This window comes from Helianthus annuus, chromosome 15 (assembly GCF_002127325.2).
Source record: "Helianthus annuus cultivar XRQ/B chromosome 15, HanXRQr2.0-SUNRISE, whole genome shotgun sequence".
NCBI classification, from domain to species: Eukaryota; Viridiplantae; Streptophyta; class Magnoliopsida; order Asterales; family Asteraceae; genus Helianthus; species Helianthus annuus.
Window position 1 is genome coordinate 51855186 of NC_035447.2, and position 20412 is coordinate 51875597.

General features: G+C 37.3%; 3 protein-coding genes and 2 long non-coding RNA genes across 5 annotated transcripts; 1 reads left to right on the forward strand and 4 right to left on the reverse strand.

Moving 5' to 3' along the window:
* Positions 1-354: 354 nt before the first annotated feature.
* Positions 355-5287, reverse strand: LOC110913706. The gene is made up of 10 exons (XM_022158526.1): positions 4570-5287; positions 4128-4470; positions 2745-4085; positions 1696-1753; positions 1517-1595; positions 1301-1437; positions 1095-1189; positions 864-996; positions 761-783; positions 355-502 (listed from the first exon to the last, which is right to left on the reverse strand). Exons 1-10 carry the CDS (start codon positions 5285-5287, stop codon positions 355-357), a joined length of 3075 nt encoding a protein of 1024 aa, XP_022014218.1.
* Positions 5288-5846: 559 nt separating this feature from the next.
* LOC118487599 lies at positions 5847-6979 on the reverse strand. Its single transcript, XR_004882035.1, has 3 exons — positions 6671-6979; positions 6412-6514; positions 5847-6045 (listed from the first exon to the last, which is right to left on the reverse strand). It is a non-coding gene; the product is annotated as an uncharacterized LOC118487599 (long non-coding RNA).
* Positions 6980-7070: 91 nt separating this feature from the next.
* Positions 7071-8153, reverse strand: LOC110911616. Its single transcript, XR_002577182.2, has 3 exons — positions 7946-8153; positions 7500-7798; positions 7071-7350 (listed from the first exon to the last, which is right to left on the reverse strand). It is a non-coding gene; the product is annotated as an uncharacterized LOC110911616 (long non-coding RNA).
* A 1665-nt stretch (positions 8154-9818) lies between these two features.
* On the reverse strand, positions 9819-16432 carry LOC118487454. Its single transcript, XM_035984321.1, has 4 exons — positions 16339-16432; positions 11941-12379; positions 10003-10943; positions 9819-9907 (listed from the first exon to the last, which is right to left on the reverse strand). The coding sequence occupies exons 1-4, from the start codon at positions 16430-16432 to the stop codon at positions 9819-9821; spliced, it is 1563 nt and encodes a 520-aa protein (XP_035840214.1).
* Positions 16433-16780: 348 nt separating this feature from the next.
* LOC110913705 (MAPK-interacting and spindle-stabilizing protein-like) lies at positions 16781-17260 on the forward strand. Its single transcript, XM_022158525.1, has one exon. The coding sequence runs from the start codon at positions 16781-16783 to the stop codon at positions 17258-17260; it is 480 nt and encodes a 159-aa protein (XP_022014217.1).
* The last annotated feature ends 3152 nt before the right edge of the window (positions 17261-20412 follow it).

The following is a 20412-nucleotide window of genomic DNA, read 5'->3' on the forward strand; positions in this document are numbered from 1 at the left end:
AAGGATGAAGATCAAGAGAAAGACCTGCTCGTCTCGCAACTTCAGCAGGAAGACGCTACATGTATTGTGTGGAAAAAAATAATAGTCAGACAAATAAACGTAAATCATTACTTTATTATAAAAAATGGTATACCAGCCTATAGTCTCCTTTGCGATCAAAATGAAAGAACTCAGGGTCAAGAGGATGTCCAGAATGGTTTTTTGCAGTCTTTGCACTCTTATTTCTACGGTTAAGCTTTTTCGGAACGTTGGCAGCTCTCTTCCACTTGATGAAAAAGTAAACATATACATGTGAATTCAAGGAATGATCAATATATGCACACAAAAAAAAACAGTTTATATAACATATACTAATTAACTGGCAAGTATATACCTTAACTTTATGAACAGACGAAGAACATCCAGTATGATCACTTGTGTCGACAGGTAAGGCAGCATTTCCCTTAGTCCTATTCTTGACGACCTCCTTTCTCTCAGAAGTAACTTTACCTTTCTTCTTAACCTGTTGTCATAGAGTAACTTTAATAACAATAGTAATATAACAATCTTTAAGATGGTAAACTTACATCTTGGGTTTTCTTCAATCGTGAAGACATGCGTCTCTTGGACGTGCATTCAGCATTGGTTGGTAAGTTCTTGTAAATAATACATTATTGAATAAATATAACATCAGTAAACAGCATTACTAATAGTTGTAAAAACATTAAATTCTTATATGTGTTAAATTAAAAATAAATAATTTTAATAATTTAGCAAGTACCTGAGTAACGGTTGTACCTTCACCTACAGACACATTAATGAAATAATTAATATAATGCTAAAAAAATTAAAACTTTTCTTGCTAATGCTAAATACTTATGTACCTTGAATGCATTATCAACATAATCAGCCTTCGATATCTCAACTACACTATCATCATTAGATTCAGGTTTCTCTAAAAAGCAAATCTCAATCTCATCTCTATAAACTACTACTTCAAAAACAAAATCATCAATCCTGCTAAACACAAGCAAATCATCCTCAAGTATCCCAACATCATTGCACATTTCCGGCCATCCTCTAGAAAATACAAAGTGCGTATCAACTTTAAGCACCTCAACATTCCAGTAGGAACCTTATAACAGATTTGAAATTTCCCTCTTGGTGGGCTGTTTACGTAAAATTGTTCAATGTAGCAGCCTTCAATTACCTGCATAAAATTAAAAATAATGAATACTAAACGTGAAGTATTTATCTTATGAGAATAAGTGTTAACACGTTAAAGATGCAAAAGAATTGAAGTTAAGATCAATACTCATACCGTAAAACCAAATCTTGTATAACGATTAAAGGTGAAATAAGATTCCCCACACATGCCATTAACATAACAGGAAAGTTCAAGTCCAAAATCACCTAATGGTTTGAAAACCAACAAAGTATCCCTCGGCAAATTGAGATCTTTAACAACAATGTCCCAACCGTCAGTTATTATCGGCGTTGAATTTTCTGTTCTGACCCTAACAACCCATTTTTTTACCAGACTCATGAAATATTTGCAACCTACTTTTTTGCCAACAATCTCCCCAATTTTGATTAGCAAAGAATATAGGTACATCCTGTATATAATTTTTAAATAGTGTAAGAAAATATAAACCATAAGAACTGTTAAATAAATATCTCAATAAAATAAATTATGTATGTAAAAACATGTCATACCAGTTTCAAAGATTCTGGGTTATGAAGAAACTTACAAATGTAGTATGCATCATAAAACCTGAATCAGTAAAGATGTTAAAAGACTGTAATTAAAAAGTTGTCCTCGAAAATGAACATTAACTTTTTGTATTAACAAAGTATATAGTGAAATTATTCATAGAAACAAAGTATGAGTTAAAACTATTCGGCAAATAAGAATTATTTTAACATGTTCTCAACAAATGATTCAAACACATAAGTAAACCCTTCTTGAATGTATAGCAATAAACATTTAAAATCGTATTAGTAGCAAGATAGGATTTAAATTAACATAAATTAAACAATATAAAGTTCATTACAATTGAAATGTAAATACCAGTTGCTGAAGAAGAAATAATAAAACCTCAGGTGATTGAAGTGTAGAAGACGGAGGAAAACAAAATTGAAACCCTAAAAAATGACTGGGGAGAAGAGATTTTTGAAAGAAGAGATGATAGATGTTTGATGTGTAATGATGATGAAGAAATAGTGACGATTGTGTTTTTCTCTTCCCATATTTTCAACTAATGAAAAATATTTACACATACACCCCTTATTGAATTTGTTATTTACATTTACATTGAGATAGAAGAGTAAAGTACATGATTAGTTGAATTAATTTGGTATTCAAATTAACAAAGAAAAATAATTTTTAGTATAGCAAAACCATAGAAATAACATATAATTTGAATGCTTTGAATCATGTATTAATAATAATTAGGTTTTAACATAAGTAACTTTCATGACCTCAAGAAGCAATGCCGAGGGAAAATCTAGTTTTATCTATTATATGTACTTTTTAACATAAGTAGTTTGACTTTGGTCAAACAGGCTTTGGTTAAACAGGCTTTGGTCAAACAGTGTTTTATCAAGCAGCTTTTAACAAAAGTAGTTTGACTTTGGTCAAACAGACTTTGCTCAAACAACATTTTAACATTGGTCAAACAGTGTTTTATCTATTATAATTAGCTTTCAACATAAGTAGTTTGACTTTGATTAAACAGCGTTTTAACATTCCTCAAAATGATTACAAGCTAGTAAAAACTTCTTTGTAAACAACATTAGAAGTCTTATTTGTTGGTTTTCCATCAGCGTCGAGTATTAGTATTTTAACGCCTTCTCTGGTCTTGACCCTTGATAATGCAACATACAACTGACCATGAGTGAAGACATGATCTTTCAAATAAAGACCAACCTTTGATAACGATTGTCCTTGACTCTTGTTAATTGTCATAGCAAAACAAACTGATAACGGAAATTGTCTTCGTTGAAATTGAAAAGGTATTTTTTTGTCAGACAGAATCATATTAATCCTTGGAATAAAAACTCTTGTGCCAATGTTCCCACCAGATATTACTTCAGCTTCTATAACTCGTTTAGCAAGAAAAGTAATTTGAAGCCTTGAACCGTTACATAACCCTTTCTGTTGATCAATGTTTCGAAGAAGCATCACAGGAACACCAACTTTAAGAACTAATCTGTGATTAGGCAAGCCAGAAATCTTAAGAGCATTCAAATTTTCTGTTGAGTATAAGCTTTGTTGAAAAGAATCAAGAATTTGTTCAGTTTGACATATACTATCAGAACTCAGATACTCTTTCGCATCACCAGGAAATAACGAAAGCAATCGATCATTAATTTCATGAACTACCTCATTTTTGGGTGCTAGAATTGCTCGCTCAGAAAAAAATCCAGCAATCCTAAATTGTTGAATAACTGAAGGATATACAAAGTCAATTAAACTTTGTATTGGGTCACAAATATCGGTGATCAGTAAATCATCTGGTATCTCTATAATGGCGTCACCATCATTATCATCTCCAACGTTTCCTTCACCAATATCAATAAGCCATTTTGCAAATTCTCTGATAGACTTCATATTCGAACTTTGAGCTCCAATAGTTAAACGCATGTTTTTAGTCAGCCATAAGAGTCTGCATTTTGCCCATATGTATGAAGAGCTTAAAGAAGCACTAACAATTTCTTGTCTAGTACTATTAGGGATAACAGGTAGTATTTGTCTAAAGTCACCACCAAATACAATAACTTTACCACCAAAAGGAATATCCGAACGAATACTCCTACCTTCCGAAAATACGTCGGTCATGGTCCTATCTAAAGCTTCAAACGCATGTTTGTGTACCATCGGTGCTTCATCCCATATTATTAATTGGGTTTCCTTTAATAATCTCGCAATATCACTATTTGGCTTAATATTGCACATTGAATCTTCTGTTAGATTAATGGGAATATGGAACCGAGAATGAGTTATCCTTCCACGGGAAAGTAATAACGACGCAATACCACTTGAAGCCACATTTAAAACTACTCCATTTCCAGTTCCACCATAACCATAGACAAAAAAAGGCCTCCTTTACGCCATAACCATAGACAAAAAAAGTTATCCTTCGAACAGCTGAAGCCAAAGTCTTCCATAAAAAGGTTTTTCCAGTTCCACCATAACCATAGACAAAAAAAGGCCTCCTTTACGCCCTACAACTGCTTCCATTATTTCATCAAAAACCGCTCGTTGTTCATCTGTAAGAGATTGATGCAACCTGTTAAACTCAGCTTGTACTTCATCTAGGTCATGTGACAGCTCTTCATTGATCAGACGATTAGAAGCATCACGTAAGGAATCATCATCAGGGTACGGCATAGTGGCAAACCTTCGTAATGATGAACCATTGGAAATTAAATAGTTTTCAATTTTCAACAAAGTAAGTTTCTTAATCTGATGTTCAGGAAGCACTAAACCTAGCAAATAAAAAAATTAAGATTATTAAATAAAAAATCAAAATGTAGTATATGAAATAAAAAAAAGATCAGAGCCTGAAATATTTGTTTCTTTTTGACGTCTATAAACAATATCATCAGCTAAGTATTTCCACGTATTCTCCCAAACAAATTCTGGCCGAGATAGAGTATTTGACAAAAGCAGGGTAGCAAATAACGCTCGAAGATACCCAGCATGTCCTTCAAAACTTGCTTCTTTAATGGCCTCAACGTATTCATTGTCATCATCTAAAAGTCCCATCGCATAGCAAGCATCTCTAAAAGTCAGGAATAATTGACCGTTAACTGTACGTATCTCCTCAAATGATCTAGGTCCTTTAACTTTATTCAGTAGTATCCTCAAAAAATAAGGTTCGCCCAAAGCAGGAGATACAGAATGAATCAGGCCAACACACTGGTACAACTTACGTACCTGCCAACATCTATCTTTAAGTATCCAAACAAATTTGGAAGGAAACTCAACATAAGTTAGCTTTCTAGCATCTTCATTTGTCTCGTTCAACTTCATCCATTGCATAAATATTGAAGAAGCAACAGAAGGCTTGCTTAAAACATTATCAATATCGTCATCAGCACCATACACAACATTCTGTTGGCCGGGCAAATGAAAGGGAAGCCTCATAACAGCAGGATACCTATAGTGAACCTCATTAGAGAATATTCTCCACGATGCCTCACAAGCTGAAATATATCTACAATCATAATACTCCTTGATCTCGTCTTTCGGCTTTTCTTTGATGGTTGAACTTGTATCACCAAAAACTACCGCATTAGCCATATCAGGACCTTTGTTGATGTACTTGAACAAATATTTCACTGAACCGGCTTGATTACACCATTCAACATTAATGTGTGCTTGCTATCTTTTCAAAATCCTTTTGTTATAAGGAACAACATTTATGTTGTCTAATCTAACACCAGATTTTATAACTGTATGACCTGAATCTCTTCTTCTGTATACAGGAAAACCATTTGAATCAATAGTTGTATGTGGTGTGAATTTCTTCGGAAAGTTTTTTGAACATCTTTTATCAACCATGCAAGGACAATTCAAATTAGCATTCCCACACGGACCATGAATCATATAATCAGTCACAAGAGAACTAGTTCTATACCCGTCCGGTGGACGGGCATATCAACGGTATAATAACATATGTTTTTATCTTTGCATTCTAACAAAAACCCTAAGTAGGTTCCGTTTGGGTTAACTAAGGTCAATGTAATCGGTAGTCAAGTTTCCAATTGGGCTGCTAAAATGGGTTTTTGATTCTAAACAAAAACTTGCATCAAGTGCATAATGATTATAAACAAAAACATTACATCAAATGCTAGTCCGAGTATAAACCTTATTATTACCAAGAAGTAGGCCGTTGATCAGAAAAAAAAAGAACAATATTAAAAGGCAAAATTACTCGATCACACTGCCTGGACATCGTGATAACGAAATTATCACTTTTCGATTTCTTGAAACGTTGTTCCAACTGCTCATTTCTTCTAATTCCCGGTCCTCGTTTTTTCTTCTATGTAGAACAATCTCTGATACATAATCAAGAGGCTTTAAATCCTCATAGCCATAAAGATATATAGGAAATTCTATCTAAGAAATTTTGCCTATGTCCCCAAATATACCAAGCATAGAATAAGAGTGAAAAAAATAAATGTGAGTACATTTGGTGGCTTTCAATATGTGTATAACAGATGGAATTACAATCCTACTTCCTAATCACATATACATAAAAAAAATTAACTGCTAATGCATATATCTAGCCTAATCATAATCAAAACTTTTAACTGTCCAGATGTCATGATCACACTTGCCAAGATTGTAAGTTTAAGCAGTTTTTTGTAAGTTTAAGCAGTTTTAAAAATATATAATAGACTCAAAGAAGTAAAGCACCATACCATCAACCATGTCTTTGGTTTTGTGTATGAATGTTCCAAAAAGGATTGTCACAAAGCCACATAGTTTTGTTATAATCTGAGGAGGATTTTACCCATCCCAATCCTGTAAGATGAAATTAATAAACTCCTCAGTAAGATAATTTTGTACATGCGAGCTTAACAATCCCTTCAATTTGACTTTCTACATAAGTCAACCAAAAAGTTTGGCCACATATTAATAAATAATGCACACTGATTCATTCTAAGAAATAACCATTACCTTATTTTAATAATTGAGTGATGATACATAGCAAAACAATTACGGTAAAGTAAGCTTCAAAGCAATTCCAATAGCTTTCACACGCATCAATAGCTTTCACACGCATCACCTGGGTCAAGAAAATTTGAACTTAATGTGATGAATGGGAATGTAACACAAGATAGAGGTGGCAATTTTGATCCATTTACCTATCAACAGGTTTATTGGGTTATTTTTTTGAAATATTAGCTAAAGATGGAACACGTCGAACGGGTGAATGTAGCAATTGACCCATAGCACATATCTTTAATACTAAATCCTAAATTACTTCATTTAAAATTAAGAATAATTATCGTAATGATATTGTTTTTTAATCATATATGCACAATATAATTTTATAATCAATTAAATAAATGAAAAGAAAACGTGTTTACCGTTCAACCCAATCGGACCATATAAAAAATAACCCACCGAGCCCGCCCATTGTGCCGCCTTTAACATGATTGGGATTGGGTAGCTGTAGGCACGGCTGTGAGGCCGTACACGGATCGGAACCCATCGGGTTTCTCCATGGAGGGGCATAACACCGGCTTACGGGACCTCTCCGTGTCCCCACGGTAAACCATATCGCGTATCTAAATGAAAAAGTTACCTCTGTAGTCCTCTATATTGAAGATGCTAGCAAACTCATGATTTTGAGCCTACAAATATGAGAACTATTTAGAGCCTAGGAGAATCAATTGTATATGAATTACTGGAATATATAAAATAATAGTTAAACCCCAACTCTCTGGAATCATGCTTATATACTACATTGATTATGAGATGTAGAAAAAAAGTATACAAGTACCTGAAGATGTCGCAATAATTGTTCATGAGCTTGATGGTTTTGAGATATTTCTTCACATGTATGATGAGATTTTACTCTCTTTTCTGAAAGGATCTTCGGTGAGGTATGAATCTGGGAATGTCATTAACTTCAATATAAACCTACGTATGTGCACATAGGAAAGTAATACTATGAACTCACTTTACTCGTAATAATATGAATGTGCGATTTTCAGTAATATGAGCAGTGGCAACCTTACGGTTACAGCGGACCTCAATTTGTTCGCTAGGCCTCAGATCAGAGGGATGATTAATGGCTAACTGATATCACAAAACTCGAAAATTAAAACCCTAAATATGCAAATCGATACAAAATTGACAGTAAATTTCATAACTATGATTAATACACAAGTGAAACGTATCAATCAATGGAAAAAAGCTCATGATTCAACGATAATCCAAACATACCTTCAGAGGCTGAAACTACAGAGGGAAAAAAAGGATCATGCATATGATGAAGAGAGGCTGTAATCATTCCGAGATTTTGGATGGCAGATAAAATGCGAAACTGGAAACTCAAACCTCCAACCTGCCTGTAACCTCCGGTAACCTCTGCTTCCAGAAGAAAATATGTAGTTTAAATGGCTGAGATCTCATCTCAGCTTGATCAGACGGTCAGGATCCAAAATCAGTTTTTAGTTAGTGGGAACATTAGTATTTATAATTCGGAAGTCATGAGACGAAGAACTGAAATCAAACCTCAGATTCTTGGTATAATTCTATGAACAAAACAACGTAATTTGCTCACTGAAACTTCGATCCTTCGGCCTCAAATCCCTCCTCACGTAACCCTTGGCCACTTCATGACTATGCGACCCAAACCCTTCCTGATGAATGGTTCTGCATTTTTTTGACTTGAAATTAACTGCTGCTGAAAAAGAGATAGTGTAGGCGAAAACAACAGGCATACAAGGACAAAAGCAAGATTTATGCCCTAATTGACTCTATTTAAACCCTTCGGGCGGGTGGAGGTCGGGTTTCCACGCATCTAGGAGAGCCAAGGGGCTGGCGGTGGTCGAGTAGTCGACCTTGGCCACAGCACCCGGTGTCACGGTGGTTGGCACGTCGTTCTATGCCGTTAAAAAAAGTAAGCATCATATATTATTGTAAGAGGACAATTTACCAGTAGGTAGACAGACAAAGTCAACCCCTCACTGAGTTTACGGTGAAAATGCGATTTGTAGGGACTAAAGATGGGCCCATATAAATGATCTCCAGGCTATCACTCTCTTTATGAAATTAAACGAAAAAAACTGATTTCAAGTGTAATAAAAGCACTTAAAAAAGAATCAGGTTAACAAACTTAGTACCTCAGCTTAAAATATGCGATCTCATAGTACCTCAGATCCTCAGCTTCCTAAGATTTCAATGTGGTCAAGTGCATTTGAACATGCCCCCTGCACAGACCATGTCACCAATTTGTAAGAAATTTCCCATCAAAATTGCAACTATTTTCATTTCAACAGTTATGGTTTTATGCAATTTGAACTAATTTCAATGAACTCGCATTTCGCCCTAACCCCTTCTCACTCACTGGATGGTCACCATCTTACATACATAGAAAAAATAAGGAACAGATTATATTCAACCTTGTAATATACATCGGGGATGTTTTCTTAGAATTTAACAATGCAAAATGACATACCTTGACAAAGATATAACCTGGCATTTCACTTAACTCAAAAATTAAAACCCTAAAGCTGCAAAAACATAAACACAAAATTGATTTATAAAAATTGGCCAATAACTATGATGAATACGCAAGTAAAACATACCAATCGATGAAAAAACCCCTTTTATTCAACAAAACCTAACTATTATCGGTTTCAAGTCCACCATCGTTGTCGATTTCGATTGAAAAAACCTGGTCAGAGCAGCGGCGAGAGAAAATCCGAACACCAATCCACCACCAGTTTAATCTTATGAAATCAAACCACTCTAAAGGATTGTAAGATGAGTGGATTTTTTAATAGGCTCCAGTGCTTGGGGAACCGAAATCCAAATTGGGGAAACTACGAATTGTTTTTGAGCAGAGAAGAGAAGAAGAATGGGTTTGACCGGCGACGTGGGGAGAAACCGAAGGAAAGGATAACCGCTCTCAACCTCTGCTTCTAGAAGGTTTTCTTGAATTATTACGGTCCAGATTTTACCTCATATTGATCTAAGGGTTGATATTTATCTAATAGTGGGTTGACTTTAATGGGAACATAAGAATAGATAATAAAGTTCAGGATCTTCTTCTTTATCGGGAATCTCAGCAGAAATAAATGGATCTATATGATCAATGGTTGGAAGTTTGTGATCGACCTTCATGAATAAGCATATGTGCATGAGGAAGACCACGCTTTTGAAATTCTACTGTATAAACAACTAAATAAAAAGGAAGAATAAATAAATTTATTAGTTAATAACCTTGATTAAAAAATATACATCAGAGGATAAGCTGTGAAAACAAAATAACCTACCAGCATTAATCTCACCAAAATACTTGAAATCCTTAAAATCTTTGATTAAGGAATCAAGCTTCCTTTTAAACAATCGACATAATATGTCAGGCCTGTCTTCGGCTTTGATGGTTGAATCTTTTAGAAATATTTTTACTTCAGGCCACTTAGGATTACATGTTATAGTTATGAAGAAATCAGGGTACCCAAACCACTTACATAAGGCCATTGCATCGAGGTAATTTTGTTGCATGAGTCTTGCACCACCAGTAAATGAAGAAGGAAGTATAACAGGCTTTCCGGTATCTGTTAAAACTTCCTTACCTTTAGATTTATACTTTTGAAGATTCTCAAATGTTTCAGAGTGAAGGTTCGCTTGTTGCCTACGAATGTAATTTAATCTTTCGCTCTCAATCATTGTGTACGCATCAACCAAAAACTGTTGTAACAACCTTCGCCCATTTAAAATTAAGGAAAAGCCATAAGTTCTATCTTGGATCCTATATGAAAAAAATTCTCTCATTGTGCACTTTGGTTTTATTTTCTTTTGTGTGGACATAAAATCTCTATGAGGAATATCAACTCTATAACCATCATCACCATATGGAAAAAGTAACGGATATTGAATAGCAAGATACGATGGGTGTAATTCGCTAATACGCTGCAGCATTCCCGACTGCGTCTGGAAAACAATATCACGATGGTCTATAGCTTTATTTATGTCTCCGACAACCAAAGCAGCAACTTCAGATGTGGTGGGTAAGTCATATGTCATGCCGTCTTTTTCTCTTCTATAAATTAGTCGAAGACTAAGGTTGGCATCTGGAGATTGGTGAAAATGGTTTCTGACCATCCTATATGTCTTAACCAACATATTTTGTGAATCTAATAAAGCCCTCAAATACTTTATCATTTCAACATCAAGTTCTTTATCAGCAGGCGATGAAGGTTTGGTTCTTTTGCTGTTAAAAGAAAAAAACAACAAAACGTTAACATAACATAACTATTGTAATAAGCAGTGGATAGAGAATCAGTTATTAGTAATTAAGTGTTAAGGAAAAACAGATTAGTACTAAGTCAAACAGCTGATGTAAAACTTGTAAGCACTGATAGTAATTAAAACATTGATGATACTTAACAACTGATAGTGAACTACATAAGGTTAACAACTGCTATTGTAATAAGCAGTGGATAGAGAATCAGTGATTAATAATTAAGTTTTAAGGAAGAACAGTTGTAAACAACTGTTGATACCAGCTCAAAACTTTTAGAATAGGTTGAAAAAAAGTAACATTTCAGAGATTTGGGCTTAAACAGTGGTTTGGTAGGCATCAGTGGTTTGGTCTTGAACATTGGATGGGGTTAATTAGACTTTGTGTACAAATGTAATTGTATCCAACAGTGTTTTGCCTTATTAAATTGTTATAACCAATGTCATTCTAGGAAACTTAGCTGGGCAGAGCTTATTGTAGGAAACTTCAGTTTACCTACAACAGCTGATGAATTTAGAATTAATAACGCAAACTACTGTTAAGACAAACAGCTGATGAAAAAAACTTTTAAGCACTGCTAGTGATTAAAACACTGATGGTACTTAAAAACTGAGAGTGAACTTTTAAGCACTGCTAGTCATTAAAACACTGATGAATTGTAATTATAAATTTAAAATGAATAAAGCAAACTACTGTTAAGTGAAACTACTGTTAAGTGAAACTCCTATTAAGTGAAACAGCTGATGAAAAACTTGTAAGCACTGCTAGTAATTAAAACACAAATGGTACTTAACAACTGATAGTGAACTACTAATGGTTAACAACTGCTGTTGTAGCAATGTGTGGATAGAGAATCAGGGATTAACGATTAAGTGATAGTACTTAACAACTGATATTGAACTACAAATGGTTAAATTTCTAGATGTTTTTTAATAGAATAAAAATGGAACTTAGAAATCACTCGTACCTGAATAATGCCTGCCTGTTTGTTATTTCATTTTCAGTATCATGTATGTATAGCTGACAAAATTTAGCTTCATTTCCAGCTGGAGGTTTGAGACTCCCCATGCAATGATAGTTTTGGCCACTGATACGATATATAAATGGAGCATTGCCCTTGTTGATATTAGAATCAAGCTTTCCACCCATAGATGTAAAAGAGAACATAGAGTTGTATCGTATTATATTCTTCAGGAAGAACTTGCTTTTTGGATTTGAGGAAGAAAACAAATTTTGATAAGACGGATGTGCATCCTTTAAAGGCGGTAGCTGAACTTTACCATACCCACAACACATACCATAACACAGCTTATTTAAAGTTAAACGACCTTTTCCACCTTCCGATGCCCATAACTTTGCACTACAAAGCTGACATGTAAGCACTTGGTCACCATGGTCCAAATAGTCTGTTAACAAATGATTGAGAGTTATATTACAGGTAGATGTAACACCTCGAAAATTCCTGTCCATTGAAATAAAGACACGTGTCATGAGAGACAGACGTGTCAGGAAAACCGGATCAAATAAAAAGATGTATGGTAGGATTTTAATAAAAAGGGCGTTATGTTATTAAAATACCTCTGGACGACCCACGGGCGACATGTTATTAAATCACCTCTGAGCGACCCAAATTTTTATAAATCCCGAGATCCTTAAAATCATTTGATAAACATCTTACAGGATAACCGGTTATTCCAAATAAATAAGGTTCCATCTTTTATGTGGACTTAGGATTGACAGGATTGTTACTACTATAATATTGAATAAAAATTCTTGATTAAAGGAATCAAAGATAGTTAATTAGTTTGTCCAATTTCCATGAGAAACCAAGACTTGTTCTTGGTGTTTCCGTCAAATTAAAATTATCATAAGAATCCAAGGTATCAAAGTTCATGCAAGCATGCAAAAACCTGAATTGGTGGACCCTACACTGCAGTAAAGGCCTGATGTTTCGGCATTTCAAGGTTGCATGGTCAAGACTTAAAAGTTTCAAAATTTTTGTCCTCTGACCATCGGTTACGGACCGCAAGGCCCCAGGCTTACGGTCCGTAAGGAGGGTACCTGGGCGTCTTTCAGCAAGGTCGGTTACGGACCGTAGCCATTTTAGCTTACGGTCCGCAAGAGCTTCTTACGGACCGCAAGGCCTCAAGCTTACGGTCCGTAAGACCGTCGCTGGCAGCAGATTTTGGACAGCTGCCTGTTTAACCAGTTGCACCGACTTAAAAAGATGGTTTCGGAATTCAGGGGCTTGCTAGGCAGTATTTAGCCCTCTAGGGACACCTGGAATGATCCCCCAACCTTTGTAGAGTTCCTTGTCTCAATCTTGGACCATTTAGTTCACTATATAAGGGCATGAGGTGGTGACCATTTCATTTGCTCATTTGAAACTTTGGTTCAAGTCTTCTCTGGAGCTTTCCTGGACAGCAACCAACTTCCATTAGGTCCCTAATCCTTCTTAGGACTCTTGTAAGTGCCCTTAACCTCCCTTAATCCATTCTAGCTTAGTTAATTAGCTAAAAGTCAAACCGTCGTAATTAAGGTTTGACTTCGTGATTAATTAAAATGTACTCTGTCAAATCACGAATTACAGATACCTTTAAGTAGGTAATTAGGTGGGTAACAAACCCTTAAAAGGGTATTTTCAGATTCCCACTCTAAGCATGTCAATTGTCGAGTCAAAGCTAACTTTAAAAAGTCAACAGAATGCTTAAATCCGAATTAACTTATAATTAGCAATGTAGGATGCATGCAACCTATTTTAACATTAATGTCACTTGGTAAATAATGTAAGAACATGTTCAACTCGACAATTTTCTGTTTAGACCCGGTTTGGAACCGAAAGTCGCATAGTTTGACTTTCGCTTTGACTTTCAGTTCTGGCCCGGTTTAGTCATGATTAAGATTGCCGTAGAACTCCTTTTGGACCTAATAACATGTTAGTATATCCTCCTGTGATTATACAACTTGGTTCATTAGATATCTTGATCGTATGCATGTTTCCGTTAAATGCCCATATGTTGACCATTATGCCCAAATGTCCATAAATCATGATTTTTGAGAATAAAAAGGGGTAGACATCTTAGTTACTGAATTATAAACTTGTACCCAAAATTTGACATCAGTTTGAGGTCTAGATTAAGAGTTATGCTCGTTAGCGTAATTAGAAGCTTTCTTAGTAAATAGTTAGCGTAATTAGCATGTAACCTACCTAAACCCAAATTTTGTATCAAAACTTTATACCCACTGTTATATAATAATATTTTGGGAATTTTAAAGATTTTTATTTATTTTTAGGCTAAGCATAACCTAAGGTTTTAAGCTTAATGCAGCTTATGCCGGTTTTGCCCTTGTAGACCATAAAATGAGTTTTACAAAACCTTTTGACCCCAAACCTTTTTCTACTGATTTGTTATGTTAAATATATTATTTTGAGCCTTCTGAAATTATAAAAATATCAGCTTTTCTTTTAAAACCCGGAAAGGGCTCCAAATCGCCTTTTAGGCATTTTTACGACATAGTATATGTTAAAACTAGTTTATATACATAAGGTTTAATACCTACTGATATAATTAGTAAAATTTTATATCATAACAGTAAACTAAAGTTGAGAACTCAGATTTCCGGTTTTAACCTTTTAAGCTTATGTAAAATTACCAAAATGCCCTTAAGGGGCGTAATTGGAGTTCAAAATCATTTGGGGCATAATAGGACATATCTTACTGATATTACAACATAATTGGTGCATATAATCTCAGGAAACTTGTATATGATTTATATGGTTACCCGTTACGCACTTTCGCGTTCGGATCGGCATATGTGACTAGTTTATGCACATTAGCCGAAGCGGGTCAAACCGTATCATCTTAGTCTCTAAATTCAGAATGTATTTAGTTTACCCATAATATACAAGTCTCCAAACTTGTAGGGTCTAAGTCACATTCATTTTCGGTTTTCGCCTTCCTCGCGATTAAACCGTATTTATCCTTCGAAACTAACCGGTCTAAGCTTAGGCTATGATAAAAGACCGGTTAGGATTCTAATAGGTTATTATAAACCTTCGTTCTAGAATAGGAGCCCAGTAAAAGACACTTGCATTTTGCTTTTGTGGTTTATACTTGCTCAGGTAAATACTTTTAACTTATTTTCCCTTATATGGGCTTGGGGGTACGGTATATAAAATACTGCTTGGTCGGGCAATTGACCCTAACTCATTAGTAGTTGGGTATTATCAATGTGACCCGTTTGAAAACTGGTTTTGTTTGTTTTACGCCTTTGGGAGATTAATGACCATGTCCCGGATATCCTTGGCATCATTTTAAGAAATGGCCACGACCTTGACACCCGGGTGTAGGCGTACACCCGGTAATGTGTCCATATTTATTAAGGTATAATCGTTGGCTTCCCGCCGCGGATTTATACTGAGTGGTGTGTCAATTAACCTTAAACCCGGCACGACCCGGGCAACTGAACGCATAACGAACATGTAATTCTTTTACAAGTTTAACTTTGATTAATTACTCCCAAGTTATAAAATGTTTTGTGCCTTGTGCATTCAAATCAATTTTTAAACCTTTTCAAAATGAGTCGGTTAAATTGTATTTACCAGTGCAAACTGACGTATTTTCCCCAAAAAGATTAAGTGCAGGATCTACGCGGAATAGGCTGGCTTCTCCTTAGCATCATAGAGTCTCGCAAACTTTGGGATGCATTTATCTGTTGAACAATTTTCTCCTTTTTATTTCGATCCGCCTGTGGATCTATTTCGACTACTTGTGATACTTAGATATTACATTTGATGGTTGAAGTAAATCTATTTTATTGCTTCCGCTGTGCATTATAATTTGTGTTGTTTGACAATGATGATATCAACTACGTCACGATAATCCCCCACCGGGCCCACCGGTGACACGTGGAAATTCGGGGTGTGATAGGTTGGTATCAGAGCCAACACTGAGTGAATTAAACACTAGCCTTTTGTGTTTAAATCTCAGTGCACAAATTGCACATTCTTCGAGTTCCGAGTCTAGACAAAGAACATAGGACAAACTCTGTTTCGTTTTATTTTATTTTGGGTTTATTTTATATATGTTGTTGTTGTTATCTAAAACTTGTATGCAGGTCAACATGCCACCAAGATTTCTTCGCGGTCGAGGCAAAGGACCAGTCACGGGTCACGATCACGAAGCCGGGCCTTCGCACCGGCGTACCCCGTCCATCACCATGAGCACTAGTCCACAAGAGCCGTGGAGGCTCTATGTTGAACCCGGGAGACGGTCAGTTTCCCTCAGCTCTTCACCTTCTTACCAGCACTCCTTTGGGCCCCAATCGGAAAATGAGCTCAACCAGCAACCACCCTCTTTCATACCTTTGCAGAGATCCAACTCCCACCATTCCTTTGGTGACCCAACCCCAGTTTTCCAAAGCCGATTCAACCCGGCCAACATGCTTCCAGAACCCATGGGTTTTAACCCACTCGGACCGGAAGACCACTTCTCTGGGGAAAATGACATGGACGAGGATACTGATCCAATGGAGCCTGCTACAGGAACGCCGAACCACCCCATCGAAATCTCAGATGGGTCATCTTTCCACGGATCACCGTACCGCGGTCCGGATAGTTATCAAGAGAGGTTCAAGTAGTGGGACTGGTACTTCACGCCCTCTGAGCACTCGTCCCCGTATCAGCAACAGCAGCAGCAAGATCCTTCTGAGGATCAACGATTGTGGCAGTCACTCCGCCACCACCACCACCAGTGGAACAGCAGCCGCCTCCGGAGCCACCGAGGCGGAGAAGGTCGAATGCACGAATGTCTGTGCGAGGAGGAGTTCGTATCAGTACTCCTCAGCCTTCAAGTGGCAGCCATTACCCGCCACTACAGGAGGAAGAAGACCCACAGATGGGAGGTCCATCAAGCCCCATTCCAGAAATCAACTCAGTACCTGCGGCACCACCGTTGGGTTTCGATAACCCAATCCCTGCATACGCTGGCTCAGCGGCGTATAATCCTTTTGAGCAGCCGGCGCATACCCACTACAACTACAACTACGCTAGTGTGGATCCATATCAGGAAGCATGGGATTACAACGCTAGTCACCCAAAGGGGCCTTATGGTGGTCTATGGACCACTGGCTACCCGACTTATGGGTACCAGCATCCGCCGCCTCCTCCACCTGTGTATCAGCCGCCGCAGCCACAGATAATTCCTCCAGAGCGCCAGCAGGAAGTCCTTGAGAGATTAGACCATTGTGAACGGGAGATTCAGACTGAGCGCAGACACAACAGATGATTCTTCAAGGGACTATCAGATCTGATCAAGGGAAAGTCCAAAAGGAGGGACTATTGAAGATCCTTGTTATTTTTTTATTTAGTTGTAATTCAGTCCCTGCGTGGACTTTTGCTTCAGTATTCAGCTCCTGCGTGAGCTTGTCATTTGTACTCTGCTCCTGCGTGAGCATGTTTGGTTAGTTAACCTCTGCGTGGGTTTGTTTCATTCCCCGCCCCTGCGTGGGCATTTATTTTCGTAGAAGTCCCGTTTTGGGCAAATGTTGTACTTGTTTAAAACAATTATGAGATGTTCTAGTTAAATTTTCATCTTTATTTATTATTGATAATTATATGCATAAAACCTGAAAATAAGTGAAATTTAAAAAGATCTGCCGTTATATTGAATTGGTAAAATCTAAAGAGAACAGAGACCTAGCCTTTTGATTAATAAAACAAGGCCAAAATGGTAGTTCCATAATTAGGTTAAGATCCATAATTAACATCTCAATTTAGGACCATTCTACGTTAATTATTAAGAGAATCTTAGGGGTAAGACCTAGCCTTAGCATTGTTGCAAACATGGCCAAGATGGTATAACCCACATAATAGATTCCAATTATTGTTAACATCTGTTAGTATGTTAACCTTTTAGGCAAACTGTGAATCAGTAAAGTCACACAGGCCATCCTTATTAAAGGGTTAATTTTAAATTCCCTTAATTATTTAACCGCTTCTTCGAGGCGAAGTGCCTGTGGACAATAATTGAATGTCCTCCGTGACTAAGGACAGTGGTAACTTGTGACTCCCTGTTAATAAATGGTAATGAACTACGATTCAAACCTAAAACACCTAGATACTATAAAATCCGGGTTTATTAAAAACTGTCCCTGTGACTAGGCCTTATGTGCTAATAATAGAGTATCATAGGATGATGATAAAATCCTAAGATTCTAACAAATTAACCTGAAATGGCAATTTAAAACCTTGGTTAATAAAACATAAAACACTGTAAGAGCCTTTAAGTAAAAACCTTGTCCATCATTTATATGTAGCAATTGAAGCTACATGGCTGGATCGGGTGAAGTCAATAGCCATCCGGTAGGAAACCGTGATGATGCTAAATTCTTAGTAACGGGTGCTGAGCTGAAAGCAATTGTGAATGATGCGGTTGCGAAAGCCTTGGAACGACAGTACAGTGAGTACAGTGAGACCCGTAGTAGAACCCTACCTACACCGCATGCTAAACCAAAGAATCATTCTGAGGCTCACAACAAACCACCACCTACTCCACCCAAATCTAAGAAAGATGATGACCGACTTTCCTCAAATGAAAACATTGTTCACCCCAAGAAGATTGTGTTTGACGATGCTCCGCGTGCTAAGGGTTGCACGTATAAATATTTTGTGTCTTGTAAACCCCGGGATTTTACTGGGGAAAAAGGAGCAGTAGACTGTATGACATGGCTTGATGAAATAGAGACAGTTGTAGACATCAGTGGTTGCGCTGAAAGGGATATGGTTAAGTTTGCATCCCAGTCTTTCAAGGGTGAGGCTCTAGCTTGGTGGGGAGCTTTGATCCAGGCCTCTGGAAAGGTTGCCTTGTATAATATGTCATGGGAGCAATTTGTTGCTCTTATCAAGGATAACTACTGCCCTCGGCATGAGGTTGAGCGGATAGAGTCTGATTTTCTATCCCTGGTTATGAAGAACCTAGACTGCCAGGCATACCTCACCAGTTTCAACACTTTGTCCAGATTGGTTCCTTACCTGGTAACCCCGGAACCCAAGAGGATCGCGCGCTTCATTGGGGATTTGGCCCCAGAAATCAAAGCCAGCGTGAAAGCCTCCCAACCTATCACATTTAGATCTGTAACCGATTTGTCTCTGTCCCTCACTCAAGATGCAGTGAGACAGAGATCATTAAGAAATGCGGACTCTGAAAAGAGGAAACGTGAAGATGAAAATTCACGTCGGTCAGGCAAGAAGCATAGAGGGAACCGTGACAGTAAGAAGGGGTCTGAAGCCAGGAGGAACGATCAACAGTCGGGCGATAGGCCCAAGTGCAAGGTTTGCAAGAAGCACCACTTCGGGAGGTGCAGGTATGAGCAGAAATCCCAACCTAAGGCATGTGGGATATGCAAGTCCACTGAGCACCGAACTCTTGAGTGCAAAAAGTTGAAGGATGCAACTTGTTACAGTTGCAATGAGAAAGGGCACATCAAGACCAATTGCCCAAAGATAGTAAAGAAGGCTGAGGAAGGGAAGAAGACCAACGCTAGGGTCTTCCAGATGAATGTGCAGGAGGCCATCCAAAATGATAACGTCATAACTGGTACGTTTCTCATTAATGACGTTTACGCAAGGGTATTATTTGATTCTGGAGCAGATAAATCCTTTGTAGATGATAAATTCTGTGAATTATTAAGATTGCCTATTAAAGCCTTGAAAGTAAATTATGAGGTAGAGTTAGCAGATGGGACTTTAGAAACCGTCTCGACTGTGCTAGATGGATGTGCCATATCCATTAGGAACCACTCTTTTCCTCTGTCCCTCCTCCCGTTCAAATTAGCAGGCTTTGATGTAGTAATAGGAATGGATTGGTTATCGCGAAACCAAGCCCAGATAGTGTGCAACAAGAAGCAGGTAGTAATCAAGACCCCATCTGGTGAGCCACTCACTATTCAGGGAGATACTCAACACGGATTGTCAGAGCAAGTGGCCATGCTTAAGGCATCCGGATGCACGAGTAAGGGTTGTGTCATTTATATGGCACAAGTAACTATTGGCGAGAAGAAGCCCAGGATCGAAGACATACCGGTCATTTCTGACTATCCTGAGGTTTTTCCAGAAGAACTACCTGGTTTGCCACCAGATAGGCAGGTGGAATTCAAGATTGACATCATTCCCGGAGCTGCACCAGTAGCCAGAGCACCATATAGATTAGCACCAACGGAGATGAAGGAATTAAGGACACAGCTAGATGATTTACTGGCTAAAGGTTTTATTAGACCTAGTTTATCTCCATGGGGAGCGCCAATTCTGTTTGTTAAAAAGAAGGATGGATTAATGCGTCTATGCATTGATTACCGTGAGCTAAACAAGGTTACTATCAAGAACAGATATCCTTTGCCTAGAATCGATGATCTATTCGACCAGCTACAGGGAGCGAGTTAC